Raw genomic sequence first — 27,230 nt, forward strand, 5'->3', positions numbered from 1 at the left:
GTCCGGCTGAAGTAAGGCCTGCTTGAAGGGTGGCTGGTAGGGTAATAATATGGGTGCACTAATGTATAGTTTTAATTTGAACATTTCACCTACAGTGTCATAGGGCGTGCTTGAGTGTGACATTGTTGTGTTACAGAATGGCACGCTTATGATCTTGTAACAGAAGATTGTGTAATAAACAAGGAGTGTTATTGGTGCGGGACCGTGTGTGGGGGGAAAAGTCTGGCTCTAATATCAAATGTTTCCCCGTCTATGTCTCAAAAGTGTAGAAGACACCTTTTTGCTTTGGGGTTTTTTAATTTACCTACTTGATTTTTTAAAAAATAATGTATGCATTTCACATTTGCAAACAGGAGAGAACAGGCAGAACCCTTAACTGATTACTCGGTTTGCTGGTCAAGCAGTTGCCGGCAGCACAGTGCCCCAGGCCACCGTCGTTATCCTCCTGGAGCTTTTCTCTGTCTCCTGCACGCTCCCCCCCTTCCTCTTCCTCTTCCTCTTCCTCTCCTCATCCCACATCTCTCTCTCTCTGCCCGTCCCTCGCTCAGAAACCCACCCCTGCAGTGTCCCCTCTGTCTGCACCCTCCCTTCTCATGTTGGCGAGTACAATAAAGGTGCCAGAAAGGGTGCTGGTTATTTAACCTCTTTCCAGCTAAGTATTTTCTTATAACTCCTGAGGACCTAATTACAGCACCTTTACACGCCACCGTACCTTTTACAGGCTGCCTCTGTACGAAACTCACTCCTTTAGAAACGATAAACCTGCCGCTTCAAAGGGCCAGGCCAGCGCAGGTGAAATGGGATGAAACCTCGCTTTGATGTGTACACACCTGGTCTCCCTCCCCAGTCACCCCACCCCCACACCTGGCAGATTTTGGCCTCTATCCCTTCTCTGCTTTTTTTTAAAATCAAATTTCGGCGATGGCACGTAAGATATTATCAAAACTCTTTTAGGGGTTAATGGGCATTCAGTGTCAACATTTTCATCCTCTGCTCTGAGTTTATTTCCGGTGAGTTTACTTACTGAGGAGGTCGCTTTTCCCGAGAGAATGATAACCAGGCTTCCTCAATAACCAGAACAGCTCTTTGTACATGGCACTGCGTCGGGACTCTTGGGAACTTCTGTTTGGGTTAAAGGACCGTGTTGGCTGCGGCTGACTTCATGAGCAAAAGCGGATTTTGTATATACTGCCGGTCATCAGTTGTCCTGGTTAGCTGAGTTGGGAACTGGGATGAGACAGCAAGGTGCAGATGGAGAAAGGGGTGGGGGGGGGGGAGAAGGGAAATGCCAAACTTGACCTTTGGAGCTTCGGCAGTATGATTATTTGTGTAGCGCATTTCTCTTTCAAGGGCTTGCTAGGATTTCCCCTCTCAGGATCCTACCGGTTGCAGAGGGAAAAGAATAGTTGGTGTGAAGGGATTGGAGGTGTTTGTTTCTTTCTTTGGTAGGTTTTCAGGTTAATGAGTGAGTTTCCTTGTGATTGATTCTTGAAAGAAGCAGAGAAACCTTTGGTGGGGCCGTCAAGTCGTGTAACCAACCACCACGCGGGAAGCTTCCACTCAGGGTTAGGCAGGCTCCCCTGTATGCTCAGAGCGAAATAAAAATCCACAGCCCTTTGCGCTGATGGGGCCCTGCTTACACGGATGCTACGCATGAGTTTCTCTTTGATGGGCTTCTTTATCAAATCTCCCGTGGTTGTTTAATCAGAGAACATGTACACCCTTCATTTTCTAAGCCAATTTGAAAGCAGAGGCTGGTTTGCCAAGATTCTGCCCCAACTGCACGTCTCTGCTGTCTCGTCATAAAAGCCTCTGAGAATGGCTGCTACGTATTCTCTCCCTCGGTCTCTATTAAATGGTTGGTTTTTGAACGAGACAAGGGGTGACATCTACCCCAAAGGCTGGCAGTTTAAGGTGAAGTGGCCATCACTGTACTCTTCAGAATTCACAGGGATCTAGAAAACAGAGCCGAGCACCTTGAGGGGCCGTCCTTCCTTAGACTGACCAGTCAATCCACCAGCCAGTCTCAGTCTCTGACCTGCACCGGGAAGGATGCTACGGGCCAGTGTTGGAGCCCAACAACCCCCGTGGCTAGGAAAGAAGGGTGCAAACTGCCCTGCTATCTTTTATAAGCCATCGCAGGCTGGTCTTCTCGATCCCTTCGAGTGTTGGCGACAACACTTTGGGGGACCCTCATTTGCCTTGCCTTTCCGAGACACAAGTGGCCAATTCTGAGAGCAATTGAGTTGTGCTTGAAAAATGTCAAGTGCATTTGGAAGCTACACATTTCTGCTGATGCCCGGAGTCCCGAGCACAGCTACTTCCATGGCCCACCCCCGGGGAGAGGTTCAGCCCGGGCATTACGAACGCTTCATCAGACTGTCCTGAGTAGTCCCCCAAGGGGAAACGCTGACTCCATAGCCAGTTCAGGGTAAAACCCAAGGCCTCTCTGTCCCCTCTTGGTCCTCTCAGTGACCGTCTGGCCGGACCAGACCTGGGAGGTCTCGCTTCATTATATTCATCATTTTTCCTGGAGCATGTGAGGGCAATCCTTGGGGGAATCAGAACTTACCATTTTTTTCAACTTGTAATTATGAAATTTTCAAACATTCAGAGAACTTGGGAGAATAGTCCAACCCAAGAATGAGCACCTCGTCTCAACAATTGCTGTCATTTGGCCACATTTGCCTTGCCTGGCTATACACAGAGGGACCTAAAGAAAGATCTTGTTGCTGAACCATTTGGAAGTAAGTTATCCACTTTATCACACTTCAGCCCTGAAAACATCAGGATTCAAAAATATATCCACTAACCACCTAGTGTGCTTTCGCTATGTTACACACATTCGAAAGGCACAAAAACAGAATAGAGTTCCTTAAACTTCCACGTGTGCTCAGTCCCCTGGGGAGCTTCTTAATGGCCACACTCCTAGCCCCCATGCCTCAGTCCAGATGGAAACAGGAATTTGTACTTTTCTTTTTAAAAAGTTTTTTTAATATTTTATTTATTTATCTTTAGAGGGGAAGGGAAGGAGAGAGGAGGGAAACATCAATGTATGGTTGCTTCTGGTGCATCCCCTGCAGGGAACTGGCCCCTGCCGGAAACTGGCCTGCAATCCAAGCATGTGCCCTGACTGGGAATCGAACTGCGATCGTCTGGTTCGCAGGCCCGCGCTCAATCCACTGAGCTACACCAGCCAGGGCCTAAAATTTTTTTCTTTTATTTTCTTTTAACTGATTGTAGAGAGAGAGGGGGCGGGGAGGAAAGGAGAAAGAGAGGGACAGAAACATCTGATAGGTTGCCTCCTGCATGTGCCCCGGGACCCAACCCACAAACATTCAATGTGTGGGCCGACGCCCAAACAACTGAGCCACACCAGCCAGGGTGGAATTTGTACTTGTCTAAGCGAGCACTCGAGTAATCCTAACACAGGCACTTAGGGGACACAATCTGAAGATCTTTCTTTAGAACCTTTCTCTTTTTTTTTTATAATTTGTTTGCTGGATCTTCTCAAGATTTGTAACACGAGAGCGTGACTAGCTTGTGGTACCAACCTTTGGTACTTTCATTTAATAATTGTAAGCACCAGAAACTAGAACGAAGAGATGCGATAACTAAAGAGTTCCATTTAGCTGTGACTACCAGAGACGCTGTGCCTGCAGTGAGCTGCCTGAGACAGAGCCCTGAGAGGGCCAACGCAGTGATGAAATGGGATGATACAGGCTGTGTTTCTGCGGAGGGGTCTGGCCTCTCCTGCATAAACATAGACACTTGCCTGTGCAAGCATGCACACACACACGCCCACCTGTTTGGAAGGCAAGAGTCAGCATGGCAGAAGGAATCCCAGTTTTAAAATAAAAAATGTTCACCATCTTGTCCTCTACGACTTCGGCCTGGGAAAGGCTGGAGGCCATACATTTAACAAAGATTTGTTGAATGTCCACTAGGTACCAGGCTCTGTTCTAGATGTTCAGATACAGCATTAAACACATCAGAAAAACTGCCTGATTATTCTTAACTTCATAGAAATTCAGTTCCAAGTGACAGATGTCGACGATAAATAATGCACAAATACATATGTAAGGAAGAAAATAAAGCAGCTATAATGAGACGGAGAGTGACAGAGAAAGGAGCAAGGGGGGCCAGGGAAGGTCTCTCTGGAAAAGTGTCCCTGGAGCAGTGGCGAAATGAGGTGGAGAAATAAGTCAGGCGGGTATTTCCCGGCAGGGGGAAGAGCAGGTGCAAAGGCCCTGAGGATGTGTGGGACGTGCTATGAAGAACAGGAAGAGGACAATGTGACTGATGGAGGGAAAGGGGGTAGAAGGTGCAGTTGCAGAAGTGGGCAGAGAGCAGGTCAAGCAAGGCCTCGTGGGCCACCGGAAGGGTTTCTGAGTGTATTCTAAGAGTTCTTGGAAGGATTCATGTACTTCTTTGTTTGAGGAGGGGGAGGGGTGATGGCATATGCTACTCTGACTTCCTTTTTAGGAGGAAGTGTGGAAAATAGACTATATTGGGACAATAGACACTATTAGGATCTCATGACGCAGTCCCATATAAAAGAAATAATAGCCTCCTGTTCTTATAGATGACTGCATTTAAAATGACATTAATGCCCATTTAAATTTCCTAACCATCTTGTGATTTCTCCCGTGTTGCTAAAATGTTCCTGTCTCTAATTTACCAATTCTGTCCACAAATATGGCTGATGTTCAGGCGCTGAAGTTTAAGCTCTGGAGATACTGAGAGATAAAAGCTACCAGTATCGAGGGTCAAGGATGTCAGAGTTTGATTTGGGGCAGATACTTTAATTATTAAGATTTTATACATATATATATATATATATAACCACACACAAACGTGTGTGTATATACACTATACTACATGTATATACGTTATACTATGTGTATATACATTATACTAAGTGTATAAGGAGATTCTTGAGTGCACAGGGGTGGGGTGGGGGGGTGTTGGAATAGGTTTTCCGGGCAGGTGGTTGGAAGGTGAGTAGGAGTGAGCTGGGGTGGGGGGGTGGGGGGACGGGGAGAACAGGAAGGGCTGTTGCAGAGAGAATCACCTGTCGTGTGATTCCCAAAGGTGGGCAGCACCAGGCAGCTGGTTTAAGGACAGATGCACCTTTTGATGTAGCTGAACTGCAGAGTCCGTGGGGGCTAGGGACACAGGGTGAGTGAGGAGGGTAATAGAGTTGGGTAGTGGTGGTGGTGAGAAGTCCGGTCCCCTACTGAGATTCAGGTTTCCTCTTAAAGGCATCGGAGGGTCAGCAGGAATTCCTTTGTCAGGGGGTGATGGCACTTACATCTCAGGAAGGAACAGTGGCAGGAGGGCTGACGGGGAGGGTAGTTGGGGAGGTTTGGGGGGAAATTCTTTAACTCATTGTAGGGAGAGAAGAGGAGGGAAAGGGGGAAGTGAGAATAACTACAGTTTATCTGACAGCTGGTTCGGAGGGAGTGTGTATGAGGAGGGGAAGAGAGTGTCGGGGCGTCACTGTAACTTGCTCAGTACAGACACAGAATGCCATCAGAGATGTCCCAGTGCCCCACAGGAATGCAGCTGGCCCTCAGGGAGGAGGTTGGACCTCAAAGGGAGATTTGGAGACTTCAGTCACGTGGGCAGTGGCTGGGGCCATGGGCTGGCTGAGATCTCTGGGGGGGTGACAACAAGGGTGCAGATATTTTTAAACGCTCATTAATGACAATTCGCAATGCCTTTATGTTCCTGCGATTTAGTTTGATTTCTTATTTTCACTACCCACTCTGGGAGAATTGTCCAAGAAGTAAATTTGAAGTAGCTCTAAATCAAACCCCAGATGTACCCCATCAGCTGGCTTTCAGGCATACATACATTCTCACTTAATTATACGGCAGTGGACTATTAGTGACTCAGAGAACTCTTCGGATGTGTGTTTGACATTTGTCAAGCTTTAAATTAAAACTCCTGTCTCAGGCTCCTTCTGTTGCTCTGAGGAGTTGACAATAAACGTGACTCATCACGCACCTCGTGCTTACCCTGAGGCGCACCCTCCTTAAATGCTTTTCCTACATGATGTCGGGGAATCCTCGCCACAGCCTATGCTGGGATGTAAGGCACCTGTGCTATTCTTATCTCCATTGTAGAGATGAGGCCGTGGAGGCTCACAGGAAACTTCCATGGGCTTCCCTGTCCAGGGATGGCCCTGCTAGGACTCCAAGCCAGGTGTGTTTTGCTCCAGAGTTCTGCCTTTAAACACCATACCTACTGCCCCCTCTCCCTAAAGACAATTTTTAACCTGGAGCGTTCAAAGAGAGCTGTTGCACAAGGAAATACAAAGCCTTATTTATGGAATCAAGCCTCTTGGCTTTATTCAAATCATCAAACATAGTGCAAATAAAGTTTAAATAGCCGTTGTTTATTTTAATGTTAGCTATGTTAAATAATTCACTAATCAGATACTCATTTTCTGGCATGATTGTTAGTCATATCAGGCTTGTTTGATCTTTGTCAAGGATTAAAATACTTGTAAGGTTTTGCCTAGAAGCAGCCAAGATACAAACATTTGTAACAATGGGGGTGTTGCCCCAGAGTCCTGCTGGAGAGGCCCCCCACCCCAGTGTGCAGAGGCAGTGTGGGGTGTAGGTCCAGTCAGAGCCCAAAGAGTCAGGCAGGTGGGAGTCTGAACCTTAATGACCCGGACTGCTACCTCGGAGCTTCCATTTTCTCATCTGTAAAATGGTGGGAACAATAGTACCTACCTCATAGAGGTGATGTGAGGTTCAGGGGCAAATAAACCAGTTCGCCTTGTAACTGACACTTAGTATGTGGTCCGTAAATACAGTTGCACCTACTGAAGACTCGGAGAGAAAGGAAATACCTGTAAAACATTTTGGAATCTTAGAATTGAAGCTGAGTAAAAAAAAAAAAAAATCACAAAACAGGGATCCCCATCATTCATTCATTCAGTCACTCACTCACTCAAGTCTCCCCTGCACGCTGAACGTTGAGTTGGGCACGCAAAGATGAGCAAGTTGCTGAATAAGACACAGCCCCTGGCTTTCAGCTGCTAAAACTACGTTCTACTTAATCCATGCTTTGAAGTCTAGCAGTATGTATTTTCTGGAAGACAAGCCATCATTTGGAAAAGGTGTGGCAATCCTACATGGCACATAGAAGGGAAGGAATAGGTGCGATCAGAGAATTGAGCCTCCTTGAAGGGTCCTTGGAGAAACGGTCTCCTGAGCCTGAGGAAGGCCTGTATTAATGGTAGGTGTCCACCGCAGGCCCCATTGCTCTGCTGTCACACCGTAGCTCTAGCCACCAAGGGCAAAGACATTTCCAAAACAGAACCAATACCCCATGACCCAGAGAGGCGGTCTCGGGACAGGAAGCAGGAAGGAGGGGGAAACAGACCAGAAAGGAAGACTCCAGAGAGACGGATTAGGGTGACACTCAAGAGCACACACTTTAGCATAAGACAGTGTTCGAGACTTCAATCCCTGCACAGTTGTGTAACTTCTCCAAGTCTGATCTTGCCTATCTTAAATGGGGATATTATACTACTGATCAGTAAGTAATCGTGACGCTGTATCTCAAGTGCCTTTAAACTATAGCTTCAGACCCATCATCAGAGTCACCACCATCTCCGAGTAACAAACAGTAACTCAGTTTTCATATGTGCTTTGCATGCTTTGCAGGACTGTTGCGGAAGATAAAATCCAGAGGCCCAGGGGAGGGTCTGTGATGATGTGCATTTGTGGAACTAATGCAGGTCGCCATCGAGCGTAACATTTTGCCCCTTCATCCATGACAGGTGGAGCAAGGTCGCTAGCCAGGATGGCCCCAGAATATAGGAGACACAGGGCGAGGAAAGGCGGCTGGCTGTCTCTCCTTGGCCACCCACGGGGGTCCTGACGCTCTCCCTTCTCCCGCAGGCACTTCCTCTTTAAGACCTCCTCGGGAAGCACACCCCTGTTCAGCAGCTCTTCTCCAGGATACCCTTTGACCTCAGGAACTGTTTACACACCACCGCCCCGCCTGCTGCCCCGGAATACCTTCTCCAGGAAGGCCTTCAAGCTGAAGAAGCCGTCTAAATACTGCAGCTGGAAATGCGCCGCCCTGTCCGCCATCGCCGCTGCCCTCCTCCTGGCCATCCTGCTGGCGTATTTCATAGGTGAGTCCGGGCAGCCAGCCTGCCACCCTGGCTGGGTCATCCCCTGGCCGGGGATGGGTTGGCTGGTGGATTGGCTGGTGGATTGACTGGACCGGGAATAACCCAGGGTTAATCTCCCCTGGCCGGGGAGACGGGGTCTGGGAGAGGCCCTCTGCTGTCTGCACAGTTGGCTTGTTCGCACCTGAAAGGCATGAGAACGAGGGATGGACGAAGGGGGCAGTTTTCTTCCCCGCCTGAAATCCATTTCAGTCTGATGAGTTTCACCTTTGTGATCCTAAAGGACATTCCTCAGTGGTGAGATTAAGTATCCTTGCTGTATTCTTTCTTGGAGACATGCTGAGAATGGTCGTCCCTGCCAACCCATCCCTCGCCCCCAAAGTAGCCTTCTAGTTGTCTTCGTCAGTGGATTTTAACCCAGATCTGTGCACTGAACTTCATGAGTGTTGGTTCATTTGCCAAAAACCAAATAGAAGAACCGTGATCAGCATGCCTGGGGACATCCTGATGTGTAGGAAAGCTAGAGCACCTAGCTTAGTTACCGAGCTGTGGAACAGAAACGGAACTGGGAGGCCTGAGCATCCAGCCAGGCCTCCCCTTGTGCAGAATCAAGTCACCCAGACACCGTGGACTCGTCCGCATCCCTTCCTTTGCCTCTGTCCCTTTAGCCTTAACTTGACTCGCACCACATGCTGCTGAATCTGAGTCAGGTCCCCCTCCCGCGCCAGCTGTGCTCCTGAGAACTCAGGGTATGACTTAGGCTAGCAGCTTGGCAACGTTGCTGGGGTAGCTTTCTTCCCATGCCAAGGATGTGGGTTGGCATCCTCGGGGTGCGGGCCGTGTCACTATGGAAAGCAGCACACGCCAAGAGCTTAGGGGCAGGGTGCCACGTGTCTCGGAGCATCCCGGGCTGGACACAAAGCCCGTGCGCAGCTCCCGGCCCCAACTGAGAGCCCCCGCTGCCGCTCTGTCAGCTGAGCCTGCCCGTGGCAGATCTCCTGGCCCAGGCAGAGGCCACAGCGACGTTTGTTAAAGTTTATTGGAAACGCTTGCTGCTTCTGGCTTGCTTTCAGGGCAGTGGCGATAGGCCTCCCCAATTTGTCTGTGCCGTGTTGCGAAGCAAACCTAGAACACACCAGCAAAAAGAGGCCAACTCCAGGCAGCTCTCAACATTGATGCGGAAACCCCTCTGAATACGGAGAAAAGAGCAACCCTGATCCTTCAGCCTCTGCCCTTTCCCCCTCAGGAGTGGGGCCCCGCGGGACAGGGGGGCTGGTCCAGGGGGTCCCAGACCACTCCACCCCAGCTTGCCTCATGGCAAGAGATGGTGGCCATCTACCCCCAGGGCTCTTGGGCCCTGACCATTGCTAGCCAAAAACTGATACGAGGTTTTCACTCTCTCCTACAATATCCCAGTGCTCATCCGAATATGGAAAACTAAATTGAGTAAATTTTACATTCCCCACCAGTGGCCTGTCTCAGGAATGCCCTCCAAAAGTGAGAAAGAAAGTGGGCATCCTGGGAAGAGGCTTGACACTTACCTGGGGCTTTGCAAAAACCTTTGTGCTCTATACCCCAGCTCTCTGTGGGGACTGAGGTCTGGCCCCTGTGTACCCCTGATTTACAGTCACTTCTTCTTCTCACCTGTTTCTCGAAGGATGGAGCAATGGGTTGATTGTGGCAAGATGTAAGGGCAAAGGGCGCCTAATGTACCCTCAGTGACTTGTGCAGAAGTTTTCATGTTGTTAAAGGTAGTTTTGTGGGCTTCCCCAAAGAGCTGCTCAGGGGACCTCAGCGACAGCAAACTGAATTACCTTCAGGGTCTTTGCATGATTCGGCTTTGTGTCAGAAACTTCCAGAAGGGTCTGTGAGCTCCCTCCTGGGCTGGTGGGCACCGCCAACCTCTGCCAATACCGTCCTGGGCATGCATCCTCTTCCATTCTTGGGAGAGAAGTGGATGGCCACTCTCGGAGTGATTGTGTTGTATTGCGCTTGATAGTTAAAATAGAATAGCTTTCTGTAGAGCGATCATATAAGTGGGAAACCATAGAGTGAGAGTTTAATGTTTTCATTGAGTGTGTAACTTGAAAGCGATGGATTAGCAAACATGTTTGTCCTCAGTCTGAAGGCTGCTGGAAGCTAGACATGAGCATCTTAGGATGGCTTATTAGGTTAAACTCCATCATTTCCTATTATGTGTGCTTTTAGGTAAGATTATTCAGCCATAGTAGAGCATTGAAGAATAGTTGATAACTCAAGATGAGTGATGTAAGGAGCCAGTTTACCCAGCAGTCCTGGTGCTGAGTGTGAAGCCATAGGGTGACTCATGGCTACTCTCCAAAGGTGACAATGGGTCTGCAAGTGAGGTACGGGGAGGTCAAGGTCTTGAGTTCTGATCTTGACCCCAGAGGTCCCATTGTCCTTAGCCTTGACAAAGTTGCTTTCTTTCTGGCTCTCAATTTCCTAAATAAAACATGGGAACATGATGGTTATTTACGTGCAGAAACTCTGAAGCATGGTGAGGAGTAATTAATGTGTATAAATCACTTTGAAGATGAAAAGCGGTGTATTAGTAATTACAGAGCTTCAGGGGCCTACACAGTGCATTGCAAACACAGAGAAAAGTGTTGTCAGGACCAGCCAGGGGCCGTGCCTACCTAGAAACAAGCCACTGGGGGAGGACAGAGAGGTGGCCTAAAAACCGAAGCCTTCCTATTAGGCAGACCAGCGTGTTGAGACCTGAGTCCACGCGGGTTCGTGGGTGACTCCATGTTCCACTAGAACATGACAGGTCCCAACATTAAAGCATTGGCCAGAGGGTGTTTATGGGCAGACACTGGGTTCAGGCCGGCCAGGGACAGTGACCAGTAGATCCAATGATCTTTCTTGTATGTTCAAACCCATCAAGGGAAGACTTTCCAAAAATGAGGAATCTGGAAAGGTTTGGCCCCGTGGTGAGTTCATCCATAGAGCCAGCGTGGGGCTGGGAGCCAACACAGGATAACGCCAACCCTCGTGTCAATGGGAAGAGGTGGGGCCTTTACCAACCCAGGGAAGGTCCCCCAGTCCCTGATCTCTCTTAGGGTATGCTCTTCCCTTCAATTATTCCATGCTGAGATTACCCAGTGTACAAAACACCTGGAGCAAATCACGCCAGGGAGCTGCATGAAACACCTGGGAGCATGTGGGACATCACTCAGCTCCTGGCCCAAATGGTCCCCAGAGAACATCAGTTGGGCAAGCCAGCATCCTCCTATGAAGCTGTCTTCCACCCTCGGGCAGCTGGAGGACTTGCATTGTCCGCAATACCAGAAGCCCCGCCCTCCATCCCCAAGTTTCTGACTCGTGGAAGCAACATTGAGCTTCTTGCCGGGGCTCTGCCAACTGTGCTGTGTTTTTGTCCTTACAGTGTGCGTAACAAGAATGCTCAGAGACTTTGCCATCTGTAGCTTTTCCATTAGAAGCACGTTGATGTAATTATGAAATTTGAACCCTTCCCCCAGGCCCCAGCACACACCCCAGCAAAAAATAAAACTGGCACATGACAGGCATTTGACAGGAGGTGATGCCAAGGCCCAGCGCGTCTGAAGCCACAAGGCTAGTTAGTTGCAGGGCTAAGACTAGGCCCTCGGCTTCCGGATTCTCAGTCTAACATCTTTGCCCCTTCTACTCTCTCCTGAAGTTTACAGTTAGCCGGTCTCCAAATGCCGTGTGACACATGCGTGGTCCTTTTCTGTAGCTTCAAGTCACTTTCTCTCATTGCATCCTCGTTAGCAAGAGAGGGTAGTAGGTTTCTCTCCCTGCATCATCGTCTCCACCGTGGACAGAGGCCACAGCACCTCCGCAGTCTCCTGATCTGCCTCCCCAAACACCTTGTGACCGGGGGCAGCAGGCGTTTCCTGTAAAGAACCCAACAGCAGACATTTCCGGTTTTGCAGGCCATGCAGTCTCTCTCACAATTAATCGCTGCAAGGCATAAGCAAACAAATTTGTAAACATGTGGGCACAGTTGTGTTCCAAGAGACTTTAGTTACGCACGCTGAAATCTGAACTTTACGTACTTTTTGTGTGTCATCCAATACTATTCTTTCGATGTTTTGTGTCAACCATTTCAAGTGTCAAACGATCCCTTATCAGCCCAGGTGCTGCGAACAACATTCAAATCAAGAAACAGGTGATAGACAGGGTGTGCCCCACAGGCCACTGTTTGCCGGCCCCTGACTTATTATGTCACTGCTCTTTCCCAAAGATTACCTTTTCAGAATGTCTTTACCATCATTAAAAACAAACAAACAAACAAACAAAAAACCTGTTTTCAATCTGGCTAAGAGTCCGACCGTACGTCCGCTCTAGGTGGGACAGGTGACTGATGTTCTCTGACATCGCAGCCCCGTTTCACAATCAGCAATTACCTCTGCCCTTCCGCCCTCCACCTGACCCTGCCCCAAACTAGAAAAAGCAAGCTGCTTTTCCCTGTAGTTAAAAACGCTTTGTAGGGTGAGAGTTTCCATCCTAACAGAATGCTCAAACAGTGCTCCAACTCGGTTGGAGGGGAATTTGACCATTTTGCAACGTACTCATTTATTTCAACCTTTAGTGTCTCCAGCCTCCTGGGCAAAACCCTCACCTGTTTAAGGTCACCCAGGGCCTGCTGCCTTCTCGTTGAGGGTTTCCAACAGGTTGTGACCGTGCTGGGTCATTGAGCGACACCGGTCGTTTTCCTGTCCTAGGTTAACGGTAATTAGATCTCGCTTTCTTAAAAAGCACCCAGGTTTTTGCACAGCTAGCCCACAGCAAGGAAGAAAGATGTGTACGGTGGACAACGTCACTGTTTAAATCCAGATCATCCTAGAAAGTCTAAGACGAGAGTCGACACCGAGGTTCAATAAGACACAGGCTTCATTCAGCCTGTCAACCGTGAGCTACAAACAATGCCTAATATACATGCACAGCGCTCCTGTCAAAAACTCCTCGCGTGGTGGGGAAGTAGGGAGGGGGCAGAGAGAGAAGAGCTTTTGTGTCATCCTAAATGAGTTTTCAGCTCTTCAGATCTCTGCCAAACTAAAATACATATATATATATTAGAAAGTCACCTTGTCTTTTTTCACCGTGATAATTCCTGCCAAATATGAAACGCCGTGTGTTCAGTCGGCGGCTCAGCGGCGTCTTCTGACACTCTCGTTTTGATCTGGGAAGAACGTGGGCCATCAACGTGTCAGGATGTTAAAAGTGTGGTAATTTGGGGTGCTTTCAGGGTTTTTTTTTTTTTTGCAAACAATGAGAGATTATTTTCTATGGAAACTAAAAGCTCACAATGTGTTTAAAGTTGCTACACTTGAAAATTGATATGTTGAGACTCCTGCTGATGAATTCTGCATTCTCAGCCGCTGTTCCGTGTGTATTCCCATCTCACAGAACCGAGCAAGTTTGGGGAAAACAAAGAAAATGACAGAAAACGTTGAGAGCAGCATGTTCACCCGGCGGGCTTTGTGAGGACCCAGCCTAGGGAACAAAAAAATCAGCTCCTCCGTTCAAACTCACTTCTCCTTGGCTATCCCGAGAGATTCGAAATCTCTCCTTCCTTTACGGGTTCCAAATCATATATTTACCTCCTGTTATCTAAAGGGCAAAATTCTCATGATTAAATCTGAACAATCCAGCAAGTAACGTTTCCACCCGACTCCCTGGCCCCAGATGCACAAACCTCGTAGTTAGCCGCACAAAGAGAGTGAGAACTGCCCACAGGTAGGCCAGGGGACCAGTCCAGTTATTTGTTCGGATGTCAGTAGCGGCCTCTTTTCTAACAGATATGCTAATGTGCTCTTAACCAGATAATAAAGGCCCATCCGGGCCCGCACACTGGTGTGTCCTAGGCGGTGGGACTGCCATTTCATACATGTCCACCTGATTTCAAAGTGCTTGTGGGTTTCCAGAAAGTAAATTAAGTCATTAGGTGGCTCTCCATCACCTGGTAGTCACGCAGCGATGTTGGCATCTCGTGTGTGACATTCAGAAAAGGCGAGTCCCTCCCCTGAGGGGGAAATGGCTTTGGTTTTCCTGCTAAGACACCTGAGAAATGAAGGCGGTTGGCCAGACGGGGCTGTCCCAGCTTCATGCGCAGACTCGACGGATGAGAAGGAGGGAGCAACTTTCTGTCCTGATTTTATACAACATCTTAGTACAAAACCAGGGAGGAAGGAGTGAGTAGCTGCTACAACCCCAAACCCCTCAACAACCACAAGAAGGAAACGGGGGACCAGTATCATCCACCCACCCGGGACTCTGTCTGCACACAGTGCGCATTGGGTAAGTGGGTGGGGCATACCCACCACCTCTCTACCCATTGGTCCCGTGACCTCTGCCTGACCTTTCTCTGTAACAGTTGCCTCTCCAGCAGCCTCTTGGTCCAGCAGCTCTGTGGGGCGCTGTGACACCCACTCTTTCTCTCTCCACCCACTCTGTTTATCTAGCCAGATTGCTTCGCTGCTCACCAGACCCACGGGTCCCCATTTCCCAAGTCTTTCATGTGTCCCTTTATTTGTATTACTTCGCACTATGTTTCACCTGTAACGAAACTGCGGAAGTTCTTGCCTCACCTCGTAACTGGGAAAGGAGCAGCTCGATGTAATGCACGGAAAGCACGTTTATGCCTTTGGGGTCCCAGAGACCTGGGTTCAAATTCTGGTACATATACTTAAAAGCCACGTGACTGCGGGCTTGCTACGTAATCTCCATGTACCTAAATTTCCCATCCAAAAAAAAAAAAATGGGGCTAATTCCTACCTGATAAAGAGGTTTCAAGTAGTCATTGAAAGGATACACCCATACAACTTTTCTTCCAGTCCACTGTCATTATATATGGGAGGTATCGTTCTTGTGTATATTCTCAATGGGGGAGAATAGGTTATTAATTCAAATACAACTTCTTAGTTTTTATCGTTGTTATTTTATGTTTTAGGAAAGAAGTAGGCACCGACCATCTGGGTTGGTGGACAGCCATGTGAATAGAGGGGCGCTCAGTCACCCCACAGACCAGGGAGCTGCCTGGCCGACTGTAAGAGAGCACCAAGTAAGGGGTGTGTTCTGATTTCAGACACAAGGAAAAAGTTCGAGTCTCAGCATCAGTGAGCTTCATGCGGAAGTACCTAGCGCACGAAAACCTACAAATAGAAGGCCAAAGTGAAGGGCAGCGAACATGTATCTGAGATTTAAAAAAGGCTACTCAGAACGCACTGATTCAGGTAGAAACCCAAATAGAGTTCTGAGTAGGAGACACAGGCCAGGGAAGGGGAACAATGACATCAGTAGAAGAAGACTTTTTATTGGTGCAGATGAGCTAACATGGTGACACTAATTCTAAACAATGGTTTTAATTTTCCGCCTAGAAGTCAGAGGTCCAATGGTCCTAAGATCTGCTTTTTGCTATTCTTACAAGGAGCTCTTTGGGGCACCGTGTGGCCGTGGGCCCAGTCCCGAGGTTATCTTGTCCTGTTCCAACATTCAAAGTTTTGAGGCATAAGATGGACCATGCAGTGTCTCTGGGGGGGCAGCCCCGGCTCCAGTTTAAAGTGGCTTTGTTTATATTCTTTTTAAAAATATTTTATTTATCTTTAGAGGGGGAGGGAAGGAGAGAAATATCAATGTATGGTTGCCTCTCGTGAGTCCCCTACTGGGAACTGGCCTGCAACCCAGGCATGTGCCCTGACTGGGAATCGAACCGCGATCGTGTGGTTCACAGGCCCGCGCTCAATCCACTGAGCTACACCAGCCAGGGCTGTTTATATTCTTTTTCACACACAAGAGAAGCCCAACTAAATGGCATCATTGTTACTATTGTTTTGACCACCACCTTGGCCAGGTCCAGTGAGAAATATAAACCAGGTGCTTGGGTCATTAAATCCCCACAACAGTGCCTGGCACCTTGTAAGCAATCAAGAAATACTTGTTGAATTAATGAATGCTGGTTAGGGGTAGGGCTGAATTGGACCATTTCCGGAAGGCATTATGAAATAACCAGAGTCTCTCGTCCCTAGTGTCACTTGTCCCCTCCACATAAAGGGAAGTTTCTGGTTCCCTGATGTTCTGATTGCCTCTGTTCCCAAATTGCGTTTCCAAGTCAGAAAGCATTGAGGCAAAGGAGCAGTTAGGGGCGCTGTGTAAGCACCGCTGTGAAGCCCTCTAGCAGGATCCTGTGACTCCCTGAAATGGAGAGGGGTCACTGAGTGAAACCCAGAGCGTTGATGCCTGGCGCACGGCCACCGTTCGGCACTCACATTACAAAAGTGTGGCAGGATTTAGTTGAAGTTCAAGGTGAAGAAGCAAATAATGGCATAAATCTGGAAGTCTGTTGGCTGCTTCTCTGTAAATGAGGATGTGCTAAGAAATGAAAGCAATCGCTCTAAGGCACCAAGTAGAGAAAGGAACTATTATATGGTGAATTAGGTCTGTGTACACAAGCCACACAGAAGCCTTTGTGCTCTTCAGTGCCCTGCTTAGCCTCACACAACAGAAACCTGACCCCCAAACGAACTTTTATAACATTCACATTCCTCTTAAGGTCAGCTGTTACCAGACATCCTGTGTCCTTTATTGCAAATTCCTTTATAGAAAATTTATATTTTCGGTGAAGAATAGACACCCAGAACTTTTGCCTGAGCCCTATTCCTATCAAATAAATCGCTTATTAAACTGACATCTCATAATAAGATGCTCAGCATTCGGACAGCAAATGATCCATCAACTGTATTAACATACTTAATATTACCGTAAAAAAAAGAGACAATGCCTTGCATATTCCACTTATTTTATTTTTTTATACTGTCAACTTCTAGCCTTAAATAAATGCTTAAATACTGGAGGGCTTCAGAGGATATAGCACTACAAAGCTGTATGTTCATAAGAAGAGAGCTTTGCCGAAGAAAATACTGTCTTCCATCCTCGAAGGACGAAAAAAAATGGATAAGGTGCACATACGTATCATCTTTCAAATGCTTTTATTCCCTAAAAACCAAAGCTACGGAGAGAAGGGAGGATGAGCTCTGCCTCTGGTCTTTGCCTTTCTTCCATCCTGACGTGGTGCTCTTCTCAGTTTCTAAGGCAGGCCCTTCCCTTTCCTGGGGGACGGGGTGGGGGAGGGGCTATCCAGTGGGGTTGGGTCGTTTTTCGGAGGATTTGTTGCCGAGCTCATGGGGCGCTTCCCTAGGGACGCCGATGTTCGGAAGAGGAAGGCACGTCCGCTTGGGTTTCCCTCTGCCGTCCTGATGCCCTTCTGCCCGGGTGCCTACCTGCATCGCGCCGGTGAGGGTTTTAGAGGCGCATTAATGAAGGTTAGATTAGCCTTGCTTCCGCTCCCCTGGGAAAGGGAAATGGCAGTGTGTCACGTGCTTTCTGTTTGTCAGGCCACCAGCGACAAGACGGCATCTTTCACGACGTTCCGTGGTGCCTTGGAATTAGATGGCTTGTTGAAACTGGCTTGGAGGCCGCCTTATGCCCCAGATTTTACAAACCTAGGCTTCTGGGGCCTTAGCCAAGTCAGAGTACATGTGTTTAAACTTTCTTTAATAAGATTTGTAGACTTCCTGAATCTTGAGAGAATTGTGGGTTAAAGACTTTCTTCCCCGTGAAAAGAAAAAACATCCTTGTGACTTTGTGTGTTAATTTTACGTGTTAATTATTTTATATTAATTTAATATTTATTAGATTAAGTTTATGTTTTTCCATTGGGCAAGGAATTTTCTTGAGGCAAGTGATTAGCAGGTCACCTTGTAGGCTGGAATCCGCTGACTAGTCGCAAAATCTAGGGCATTTTCACTCAAAATGTCTTCCTAGACCTAGAGTCTAACAAGCAACCCCATAAAATAGTGCAGCTAATAGGAAAACTGAAAGGACCTGCATAAGTTACGGTGTGTTTTGCGCAAACGACCCAGGCCAGGATGCTAATCAGGCCCATACAACAGTGACTGAGGGCCTCTGAGTTTCGTTTCCCCCATAATGGATCTGATGGCAGGGAGCAGAACCTCTTCTGTTTAAAAGCTTTTTTTTTTTTATAAAGATTTTATTTATTTATCTTAGAGGGGAAGGGAAGGAGAGAGAGAGAAATATCAATGTATGGTTGCCTCTCGTGCATCCCCTGCCAGGAACTGGGAACTGGCCTGCAACCCAGGCATGTGCCCTGACTGGGAATCGAACTGCGATCGTGTGGTTCGCAGACCCGCGCTCAATCCACTGAGCTACACCAGCCAGGGCTGTTTAAAAGCTTTTTATTAGCTCATTGGTATGAATCAAAGGTCAGCCATCTGTGTTTTTTTTTTCTTCCCCCTAGAAATGCGGAGTGGTCTGACCATTATGCAATAAGAATTTGAGGAGATGAGGGCCTATTTTCCCACAATCTGTGTGTTGTGAAATGACAGCATCACCTGCTCCTGAATTTCCTTTAAAAACTAAAAACCTTCTACAAATAAAAAAGGAAGGAGGCCTGCCATCAGCCTCTACTTCTTGGGGCCATGGTAATGAAGAGTGAAGAGTCAAAGGAAGGAGAATAAATACTCAGGGTGGAAAAAAATTAAGACGATAAGGAAAGGGCATAAGAGGCTGTGAATGGGGTAATTAGAAACGTTAACTAGCAACACAAACTATGAAATGCCATGTACGAAGCAGGATAAGCCACACAACAATGAGAAGCCCTGGGTATGGTTAAAAAAAATGACCCCCAGCATACCAAAGCACGTGAAATCTTCCGCACAATTTCCTGAACCAATAAGTCCAGCCGGAGTAATGAGATGAAAAGCAATCCTTGAGAATTGCTTGGAGGTGCTGTTTCACCACCTCATCCTACATCATTAAACCTTTGGTTCCCTGGTGAGCTACTTAGATAAATAACAGTGGACAGCTCAACATTTATCCAAATAAACCAGAAAGCCACCATGATAACGGAAATTGAATTTATAGACACGGCAGGCTCTTGCCTAATAGATGAGAGTAATGCATCTAATGTTGCACATCAATCTATATTTCAAATACAGTGTATGAAGCGGGGGGTGCCTCTAGAAATACCTCCTACGAAATCATTCCTCACTAAGGTTGGTTTATCTTCTGTGGTACCTAACTGAAATGCGTGTCATTTTGCTATGATCTTTGCTACTGAAAATGATGTAAGAGATGGAAAGAATGGATGGGCATGGTGGTTCCCAGGAGAGCGCTGAAAGTCAGGGGTCAGAGATCCATTTTTGTTTTCGGATGTGCTGGCTCGGGAATGACCCCGGAAGCCAGGGAGCAAGTATGTTTGTCTTTTTAATCAAGCGAGGGCATTCTTGGAAGTCTTTTCAATCTTGGTCAAAACTTGACATGAGGAAGGAGAATTCTCTTCCAGCAGATCCTTCCTTGTCTTATTTTGCCTACTAGCTTCATGGTGTAAAAGAAAAGTGGGGTATTTGAGATTACCCTACAACTTTAGCTCCCAATCAAATTCAATGGATTCAGGAACGCTCATGATTTACAAAAGTTTCCTAAATCCTAATCGGGCAAGTCTGGGTCTGAGACAGAACGTGGATATTCTCAGATGGATAGGAAGTCTTCTTACCCACGTCCTGGTGGGTGGTGAGGCGGAGGAGGGGGGCTGTGCAGACAAGAGAATGGCGGTCCCCCCCCCAGTTCCGCACGTGTACAAATGGTGCCCCCGCACAGCCCTAGCCCCACAGGCCCTGTCCCGAATGGTCCGGGCAGGAACATTTCTTCATATGCACACATTTTAATGGCATGTTTTGACTGGTGAATTTGGTCTGGCGTTCAGGAAACTGTGTGTGTTTGCATTCACACAGATGAGGTGGTTTTTTTCCCCTGCTCTCCTCTGGACATCCTACCTTGAAGCATCCTGGGAGCAAGTCCAGGTTTATCTGGCTCTGTCAAGTTTAAATTTTTTTTTTAAGGAAAGTGTATACATTGCAAATCACTTTAGGCTTTAAAAAAATTGCCAGCCCGCCCATCTGCATCTTTCCCCGCCCCCACCTACGTGTTTTTGGTGAAGGCCACAGGGGTGAAAGTGCTGCCTACGGCCCACACTTGGCCCTGTCTGGGAGGAAATATCTCTATTTCTTTCATAAGTGTGTGAATGCCGATTGCATGGTATTTCATGCTTCTCTCCAAAACTGACAGGAATTAAGCCTTCCAGAAAGGTCAGCTGACCTAGCTGTTCTCTCTCTATTGCAGTGAAATGCTGATGGCTTGTTTTAATGTCAGAGGCACATTTGAGAGTGGACCCCACTGAAATATCTGCGACTGAATTTGTCTTGAAGGAGGGAAAAGAATTGTCTGTCATGTCTGTATGACTAAGGGATTAATTAACCTAGCTGTGTACCCCACCCGGCGAGAAGGCTGTCCAAACATGACGAAGCAGAAAAAAAAAGAGAGAAAAGTATAGAGATCACACAAAGCCAAGCCTGAACTCCTCTCGTAATTGCTGAGTACCCTTGGTAATTTTGCCCACGCCCCTTGTAATTCTCTCTTCCTCACCCACTACTGCTGCCTCACCCCTGCCCAGAATCTCTCTTAAGCCTAAGGCTCCCGCAGTTTCACAAAACAAACTCACGAAACCCCAAACCTGGCTAAAGGGGTGGACTGAATTGGCACTGGGCTTGTCTCCTCACTGTTCAAAACTCACTCGGCAGGACGGATGTACAGCAGGGGTGTTCTTGGAGGGGCTGGTCTGGAATCGGTCTTGGTGGAAATGTAGAGAAAGGCTCCCAGTGTGAATCCTGGCTGGGTGAGAACTGCAGAAAAACAGGAAGGAGTCTTCACATTGTGCAAATGCTACCTAATTTGGCTGATTTGCATTCACGACATAGGCCAAGCAGCAGGCAGACCCTAAGGGCAAAGAATACTTCTCTATGGAGGGGCGGGGAAAGAACCGCAAGAAAAAGCAAGCGTGCATAACAGAGAAAAAATACAGGAAGGCATTCCTCTGAGTAGCTGTACTATATATGGTATATATTTTTTTCTGGGAATATAAAGGGAGAAAGAGACCAGATGAAGAACTAAGGAGAATTATAGCCTCCACTGGTGTCCATACAAGAAAGACCCGCTTGCTTACCACTGGCCTAGAGAATAAACAGAAGCTCACGCTCTATGGTCAGTTCAGATAATCCTCTGACTTTGCTTAAGCTAGTTCTCATTTTCCCACTGGACGATGAGGCCACAGTTGTAGCCCATCTGTTCAGAGCCCTGTTCCCGGCATCCTAAGAGGCTACCCATGTATCTTCGAGAGCCAGAGGAAATAGAATGTGTGAGAGGGGAGAGCGAAGCCAGAGGCCCAGGAAACGTTTCTGTAATGCTTTGTGGGAAGACTTAAACCAGGGTCATGGGAGGAGTCGGAGCCTTCAGCGCCTGTAGGTTACGTGGTGTCTGTCGCAACTAAAGGTTTTCCGCATGAGCATGAAGGTTCTCTGCATAGCGAAGAATTTCGATTTGGGGCTTTTTCGGCCTTTGCAGACGCATCAAGAGTAACACTGACATGCTCTCACCATCGCCTTGGAATCCTAAAATAAATAATAGAAAAATTGCGATTTAAAATATAATTCCAAATACTAACTGGGCCCAGCTGCCTAGATGAGTAATAAGCTTCAATAAATGTGTGACAGGCACAAGGCTCTTCAGTATGAAGAGTAGTGAGGCCTCAGAAATAGAAATAGGTTTTTCATTACAGGAGGGGATTATGTGCAGCCTGATGGTGGAGCCTGTTCCCGGGGCCACAGCTGCGTCGCTCCTGCGGTCGAATTAGCCGGCAACGGTGAAATGGGCCACGTAGCCTGCAACAGCGCTCTGGTTCAGGGAAGGGAGGAAGGTCTCCTTCTCCTGCTTAAGTCAGGATTAGCATTGTTTACTACACACCTGCCCTTAAACTTCTCTTCTTCGGTGCTAATGAGCTGCAATTTGGCTTGGGTTCCACCTGGGTGCCTGCTGAAATCCGAGGAGCCAGGGATAAAGAAATGGCGTGCTTGTGGGGGGGGGGGGTGCGCTGGGTGCCGTTTTATTTTTCCCCACAGACGCTCATCAACACGTCCACGTAGATATCCATCATACTAAGTTTTGTCCTTTTATTTCCAGCAAACTCAACTATGCATTTGAGATTGTCCCAATACGGGAATTCCAAAGACAGCACACTCTCAATCCAAGCCTGCCCCCACCCCCACCCCACCCCACCCCACCCCACCCCCGCCGCTTCACTCTCTCTGTCTCTCTTGTACTTGCTCGCTTGCTCGATCTCGATCTCGATGTGTCATGGAGAAGCTGTTTGAGCCCACTGTGCCTGTCAGTTGCCAAGGACATTGTGAGGTCTTCAGAGATGAGTTTCCATCAGGATCTGAGAAAGATTTGGGGACTCAGGTATAGCAAGCAAGGCACCCACGGTGAGGAAAGTTGATGATCGATTTTAAAATAAGTTTTCTTTTCCATCCATTGTCAACACACAGCTTCCTGCTTCTCTGCCTTCTTGACCCAAACCATGACCATTGAAACTTGATACCTCTAGGATTATTGTTCACCTGGATTAGGAAACATGACCTGTAGTTGGAATGATCCCTTGTTTTAAGGGTCATCTGGGCAAGGGAGGGGTACGGCCAGGAAAGCCCTGGGTTTGGCTTAGAAAGCGAGACCCAGGTGTCAGCTGTTTGGAGAGAGACAATTCAGTGCCCTGAGTCTCATTCTTCTCAACTGAAGCAATGAAGGGTGACAGTCACAATCATGATGGCCCCTCCTCATCACCTTTCAATCGCAAACTTTAAAGTAGGAATTGCTAGTCCTTATTATTGTCACTCCTTGTGCCTTCCTTCAAGAACACACGCCCACACATGCTAAGTTGCAATGCAGGAGCTGGGCTGTTGAAGTTCAGAGCAAGTAGAAACTCCCAAGAGCTGGAGGAGTTGAACATGACCTGGGCGGAGGAAGTGCCAGGCTGCCCCGGTCCGGGGAGGATGGACAGAAACTGAACTGGGAGTAGTCTGAGATGCATTCCAGGCAGAGAAATGCACAGCAGGGAAGCTGAGAGGCCAGAACTGATAGACTGTGTGGAGGAGGAAATGGGGGACTTAGCCGGTGGGGAGGCGAAGAGCACCTGCTCAAGGGTGGGGGGAAATCCCAGGTGAGGGGGAGAGGGACAGGAGACAGGTGGCCTAATAATGTGGAGGGAAGGTTAGCTTGATTAATTTGGCGGGAGGGAGGGGCTTTATGTTTATAAGCTGGAGTGTAAGATGACAGAATCCAGGCCTGCTGTCACGTCCGTGACCTAGTAGATGCTCTCCACAGGTAGCAAACGCAAGGCCCGAGGGCCAAATCCCGCCCTCCACCTTGTTTTATCTGGCTTGGCACCTTGTTTCTACCCAGCGGCAGCACCGAGCCCCTTGCCCCTAGTTAAGGAGTAGTTACATTGATACAGTCCTAAAATTACATTCGACCCTTTGAAGGCAACTGCGAGGTTGATGTGGCCCTCCCTGGTGAAAGTGAGTTTGACACCCCTTTATTTGCTAAGGAGAGTGAATCTGTGAGAGCTGAAGATGAAAAGACAGATGGGTGACCCAATCCGTCTTATGCTGACTGTGGAGATGAAGAAGACAGAAATATCTAATATGCCCTTCAGGTTTCTAACCTGGAAGGCTAGAGGAATGTTGTCCAAAATGGGGAAACTGAAAAATTAAGAATTAGCCCTTCATCTTTACACCAGCACACGCTTTTCTGAAAGCGTGGTTGGCTGAAACACTTCTATCGGTTTGTAATTCTACCAGGGCTGGCGAGAAGCCATTCTCTTTTAGTACAGTCAGTAAATCTCCGTGTGCGGTTTCTTTATTATGAGCGAGCCCTTTGATCCAATAAAACCCACCAAGACCCCTTCTGAGGCATTCACTTTGGATTTGGTATAAAAGTCTGTGGGGAAAAAGAAGAGCAGAATTGGGTTAAAACTAAACTCTAAAAGGCTCACAAAACTCCTCCATCCCACAGTGCTTATTTGTAGTGCAAATGTTGTTAACCAAAAAGAGGGACTGGGATACACGCTGAAACTCCGCATACCCGTTTATAAATCGGGAAAGGCGCTCCAGGCTCTGAAGCTGCCTGCCTTACAAACGCAGGCTGTGGGCTGGGGAGTGGGGACTGTCACCCTTTTTGATTTGGGGCAGTGAAGCTTCCAAATGGAAATCTTCAAAGAAGAAACCTGCCTTTTGATCAGCTGGTTAGAGGCAGGTTGGAAATTATGACAAATCTGCTGCATATTCACTGGATGAGCAGGTTTAAACTCCAGTGCAGTTGCCCGCCTCTCTGAGTACCCAGGCTGAATGGCAAGAGGGATGAAGTTGGTTATGGGTTTGTGGACCTGGGCAGAGAGGGCCAGATATCACAGAGGGCCTTTGCCCTCCTCCCTCTCCCTCACCCCCATGCCCTTGCCCTGCACCACGCTGAGTTCTCCATGTATTTCCTAGGTTTCAACATTCAACTGAATTGCATGACATACCCTCTCTAATGCTAGGTGCCCGAAGTAAAGCCTAAAACCGCATGCTTACCTGGGGAATTTTAGAATTAGCCTCCAAACTAACCAAGATAATTTAGGCCCCCAAGGCACTTTACTTTGCATTACATGAATTGTCTGTGCAGATGATCCTAAATTTAGTAGATAATTATGTCTCTGCATTCTCTCTCACTCTCTCTTTTTTTAATCTTTATCCTTCTTCTCAGTTCTTTTCCTGTCTTTTCTGCTGGAGGGGAGCTTGGCCAGGAAGCCGGATATCCCAGCTGTGTGCAGTTTTTGACCCTATGCCATGGGGGCTTGTCTTTAGGGATCCAAAATCAGTGACCCTTTCCAAGCTCTGTTAGGTTAAGACCGATGTCACACCCTCGCCTTCTCCCTTCACCCCACAATAGAAGCAGTGCTACGATACCATAAAACACACCCCCCCCCCCCACCCGGAGTCTGTAGAGTCCTCCTGCAACCTCGTCGTGATGCTCCAAGAGAGGAGTTCCAGGGATTGGCAGGACAATACGACATTATTGTCTAATAGCCTTTCCGTCGCCAATGACAACTCTCCAAAGCTCTTTACAATTTAAAGGAATCTGCTCTTGGGACTCCAAGATTGGCTGAGAGTGGTTCGACATCCAGGAGAAGTTTAGAGTGGAGTTTGGAACAGAGTGAACAGGCTCTTAACCATGGGTAAAATTGTAGGAGAACGTCTTACACTGTTACTGCAAACCAACTTGTCGTTTCTCAAGTGCATAATGAGTTAATGTGTATGAATATTTTCATGCCGAGCAGCCTCTTCCTCAAGTTTTAGCCTCTCCAGTGCTTTGTGGTATATACCGCGGAGCCTTTTAGAGCACTGTTTTGTGATCTCAAGACCAAGGGCTCCCAAGAAGATCCCGAGAGAAACATACACGAGTAACGACTCCAAGGCTGCATGTTTGGAAGCAAACGATGGTAATGCAGGATGAGGAGGGTGTGCGTGGGAAAGAACACCCTCGACGTTCTTGGGAGCAGTAGAGAAAGCGAGTGAAGCGCAAGGCTCGGAGTCCGCAGCTGCGCTGATTCGCAGGTGTTTCAGCCCCTGGGTGAGGTGAGCGTAGGGTTTGGCCAGGAGCGCCCTCCCGTATCCGAATATGGGGAGAACAGCTCAGCCTCTTCTCGGGCTCTGCTCCCTTTTTATAACTGCTCTTCCATCGATGCGTTTGGCTGTAACAGTGATTTGTGTGAAAAGGATGGATGGGAACCCGCTGGGTCTTTTTTTGCAGAATATCAAATATTTTACCCATTAAGCTGACTTGATTTGAAGGGTCCTTGGCATAGATTGATGGAACCATCCAAATATTATCACTTCTTTCTTGTTCTGTCGTCTGGATGCAGTCCAGGCACCTCCACCTCTGCTCATGCCGGGGGTGGTCAGAGCCCCAAATTGGGTAATATTATTCTCCTTTTATTTTGGGCATTATATAGGGTTGTAGCAGGGTGGGGACTGCTTGCCACTGACCCCGCTGTGACACCCAACAGAAGTTTTTGTACACCTGGGGGATTCTACTGGCATCTGGTGGGTAGAGACCAGAGATGGGGCTTAATATCCTACAATGCACAGGACAGCACCGCCCCCNCCCCCCCCCCCCCCCCCCCCCCCCCCCCGCCAAAGCAAAGACTGTTCCAACCCAAAATGCCTAACTGATTTACAGTCGTGTCTTTGGGTGTATTTTTTTCACTTTCGCCCCCAGAATTAAGTGTGCAGACCTATGTGTTATCTTGTGTGGGTGGGTTCTCGGTTGCTTATTCCTCTTAGTGCTAGTTTTCACACTCAAAGCCCTCAATCCCCTTCACAAAAGCCCACCATGGTGCTCAGCTCTGGAAAGTTATTTCCCTGGACTCGTCAACTTTATGCTGTGGAAGGAAGAATCACCTGAAGAGGTACGATGGCAGGTACCCCTGAATGTGCGTCATTCCCAACGTATCACCACTGTTTTTCCTCCATAACAGAGACAGGAAAGGCAGCCATTTATTAAGGACCTTTTACGTGCAGAAACGTCACCTTCCATATCTGATCGCATCAGTGGCTCCACTTTCCTACTTACAATTGCGGAACAAGACTCAGAGAGATTAAGTAACTTGCCCAGGCTCACACAGCAGTCAGCGGTTGGGGTTTGAAGTTCAAAATGCGGGTCTATTTAACTCCAAAGGCCACTGGTCACTGATATGCGTGCTTGCCAGTATGTCGATTTATAAATAAGTGCTTGGTGACTGACATCGTGTGTTCCCAGAAGTCCTTGTAACCACCCTAAAGACAGCACTTCCAAGAAAAGAAGAAACTAGATGACCTCTGACCATGCAAACACCTTGGCCTTGTCCTGAGAGCTAGAAAAAGATACCTTCCTTGGCCAGGTCACCACCTCAGGGTGTGTGGGAAGACTGGGGACAGGCAGAAAGAACTGGGAGAGGAAATGAAATATGCTTGGAAGTTGCAAGTGAGGAAGGGAGCCCAAAATCCTCATCTGGATGGTCGGGTCAGACAACGTTTCAATTAGAAACGCACGCAACTTAAGCCGTCCAAAACAGCCACTGTGG

The 27,230-nt window shown here is 47.9% G+C and overlaps 1 protein-coding gene and 1 long non-coding RNA gene across 3 annotated transcripts in view; one reads left to right on the forward strand and one right to left on the reverse strand.

Moving 5' to 3' along the window:
* Positions 1-27,230, forward strand: part of TENM2 (teneurin transmembrane protein 2) — a 343,633-nt gene that overhangs the window by 96,594 nt on the left and 219,809 nt on the right. For both annotated transcript variants that reach the window (XM_037040640.1, XM_037040701.1), the window contains exon 3: positions 7,923-8,161. In XM_037040640.1, the coding sequence (XP_036896535.1) occupies positions 7,923-8,161 (239 nt within the window). The remainder of the gene's footprint in view (positions 1-7,922; positions 8,162-27,230) is intronic.
* Positions 1,031-8,122, reverse strand: LOC118983388 (uncharacterized). The gene is made up of 3 exons (XR_005065722.1): positions 8,043-8,122; positions 6,747-6,865; positions 1,031-1,227 (listed from the first exon to the last, which is right to left on the reverse strand). It is a non-coding gene; the product is annotated as an uncharacterized LOC118983388 (long non-coding RNA).

This window comes from Sturnira hondurensis, unplaced genomic scaffold (genome assembly GCF_014824575.4).
Source record: "Sturnira hondurensis isolate 20B ecotype Veracruz unplaced genomic scaffold, ASM1482457v3 Scaffold0000022, whole genome shotgun sequence".
NCBI lineage: Eukaryota > Metazoa > Chordata > Mammalia > Chiroptera > Phyllostomidae > Sturnira > Sturnira hondurensis.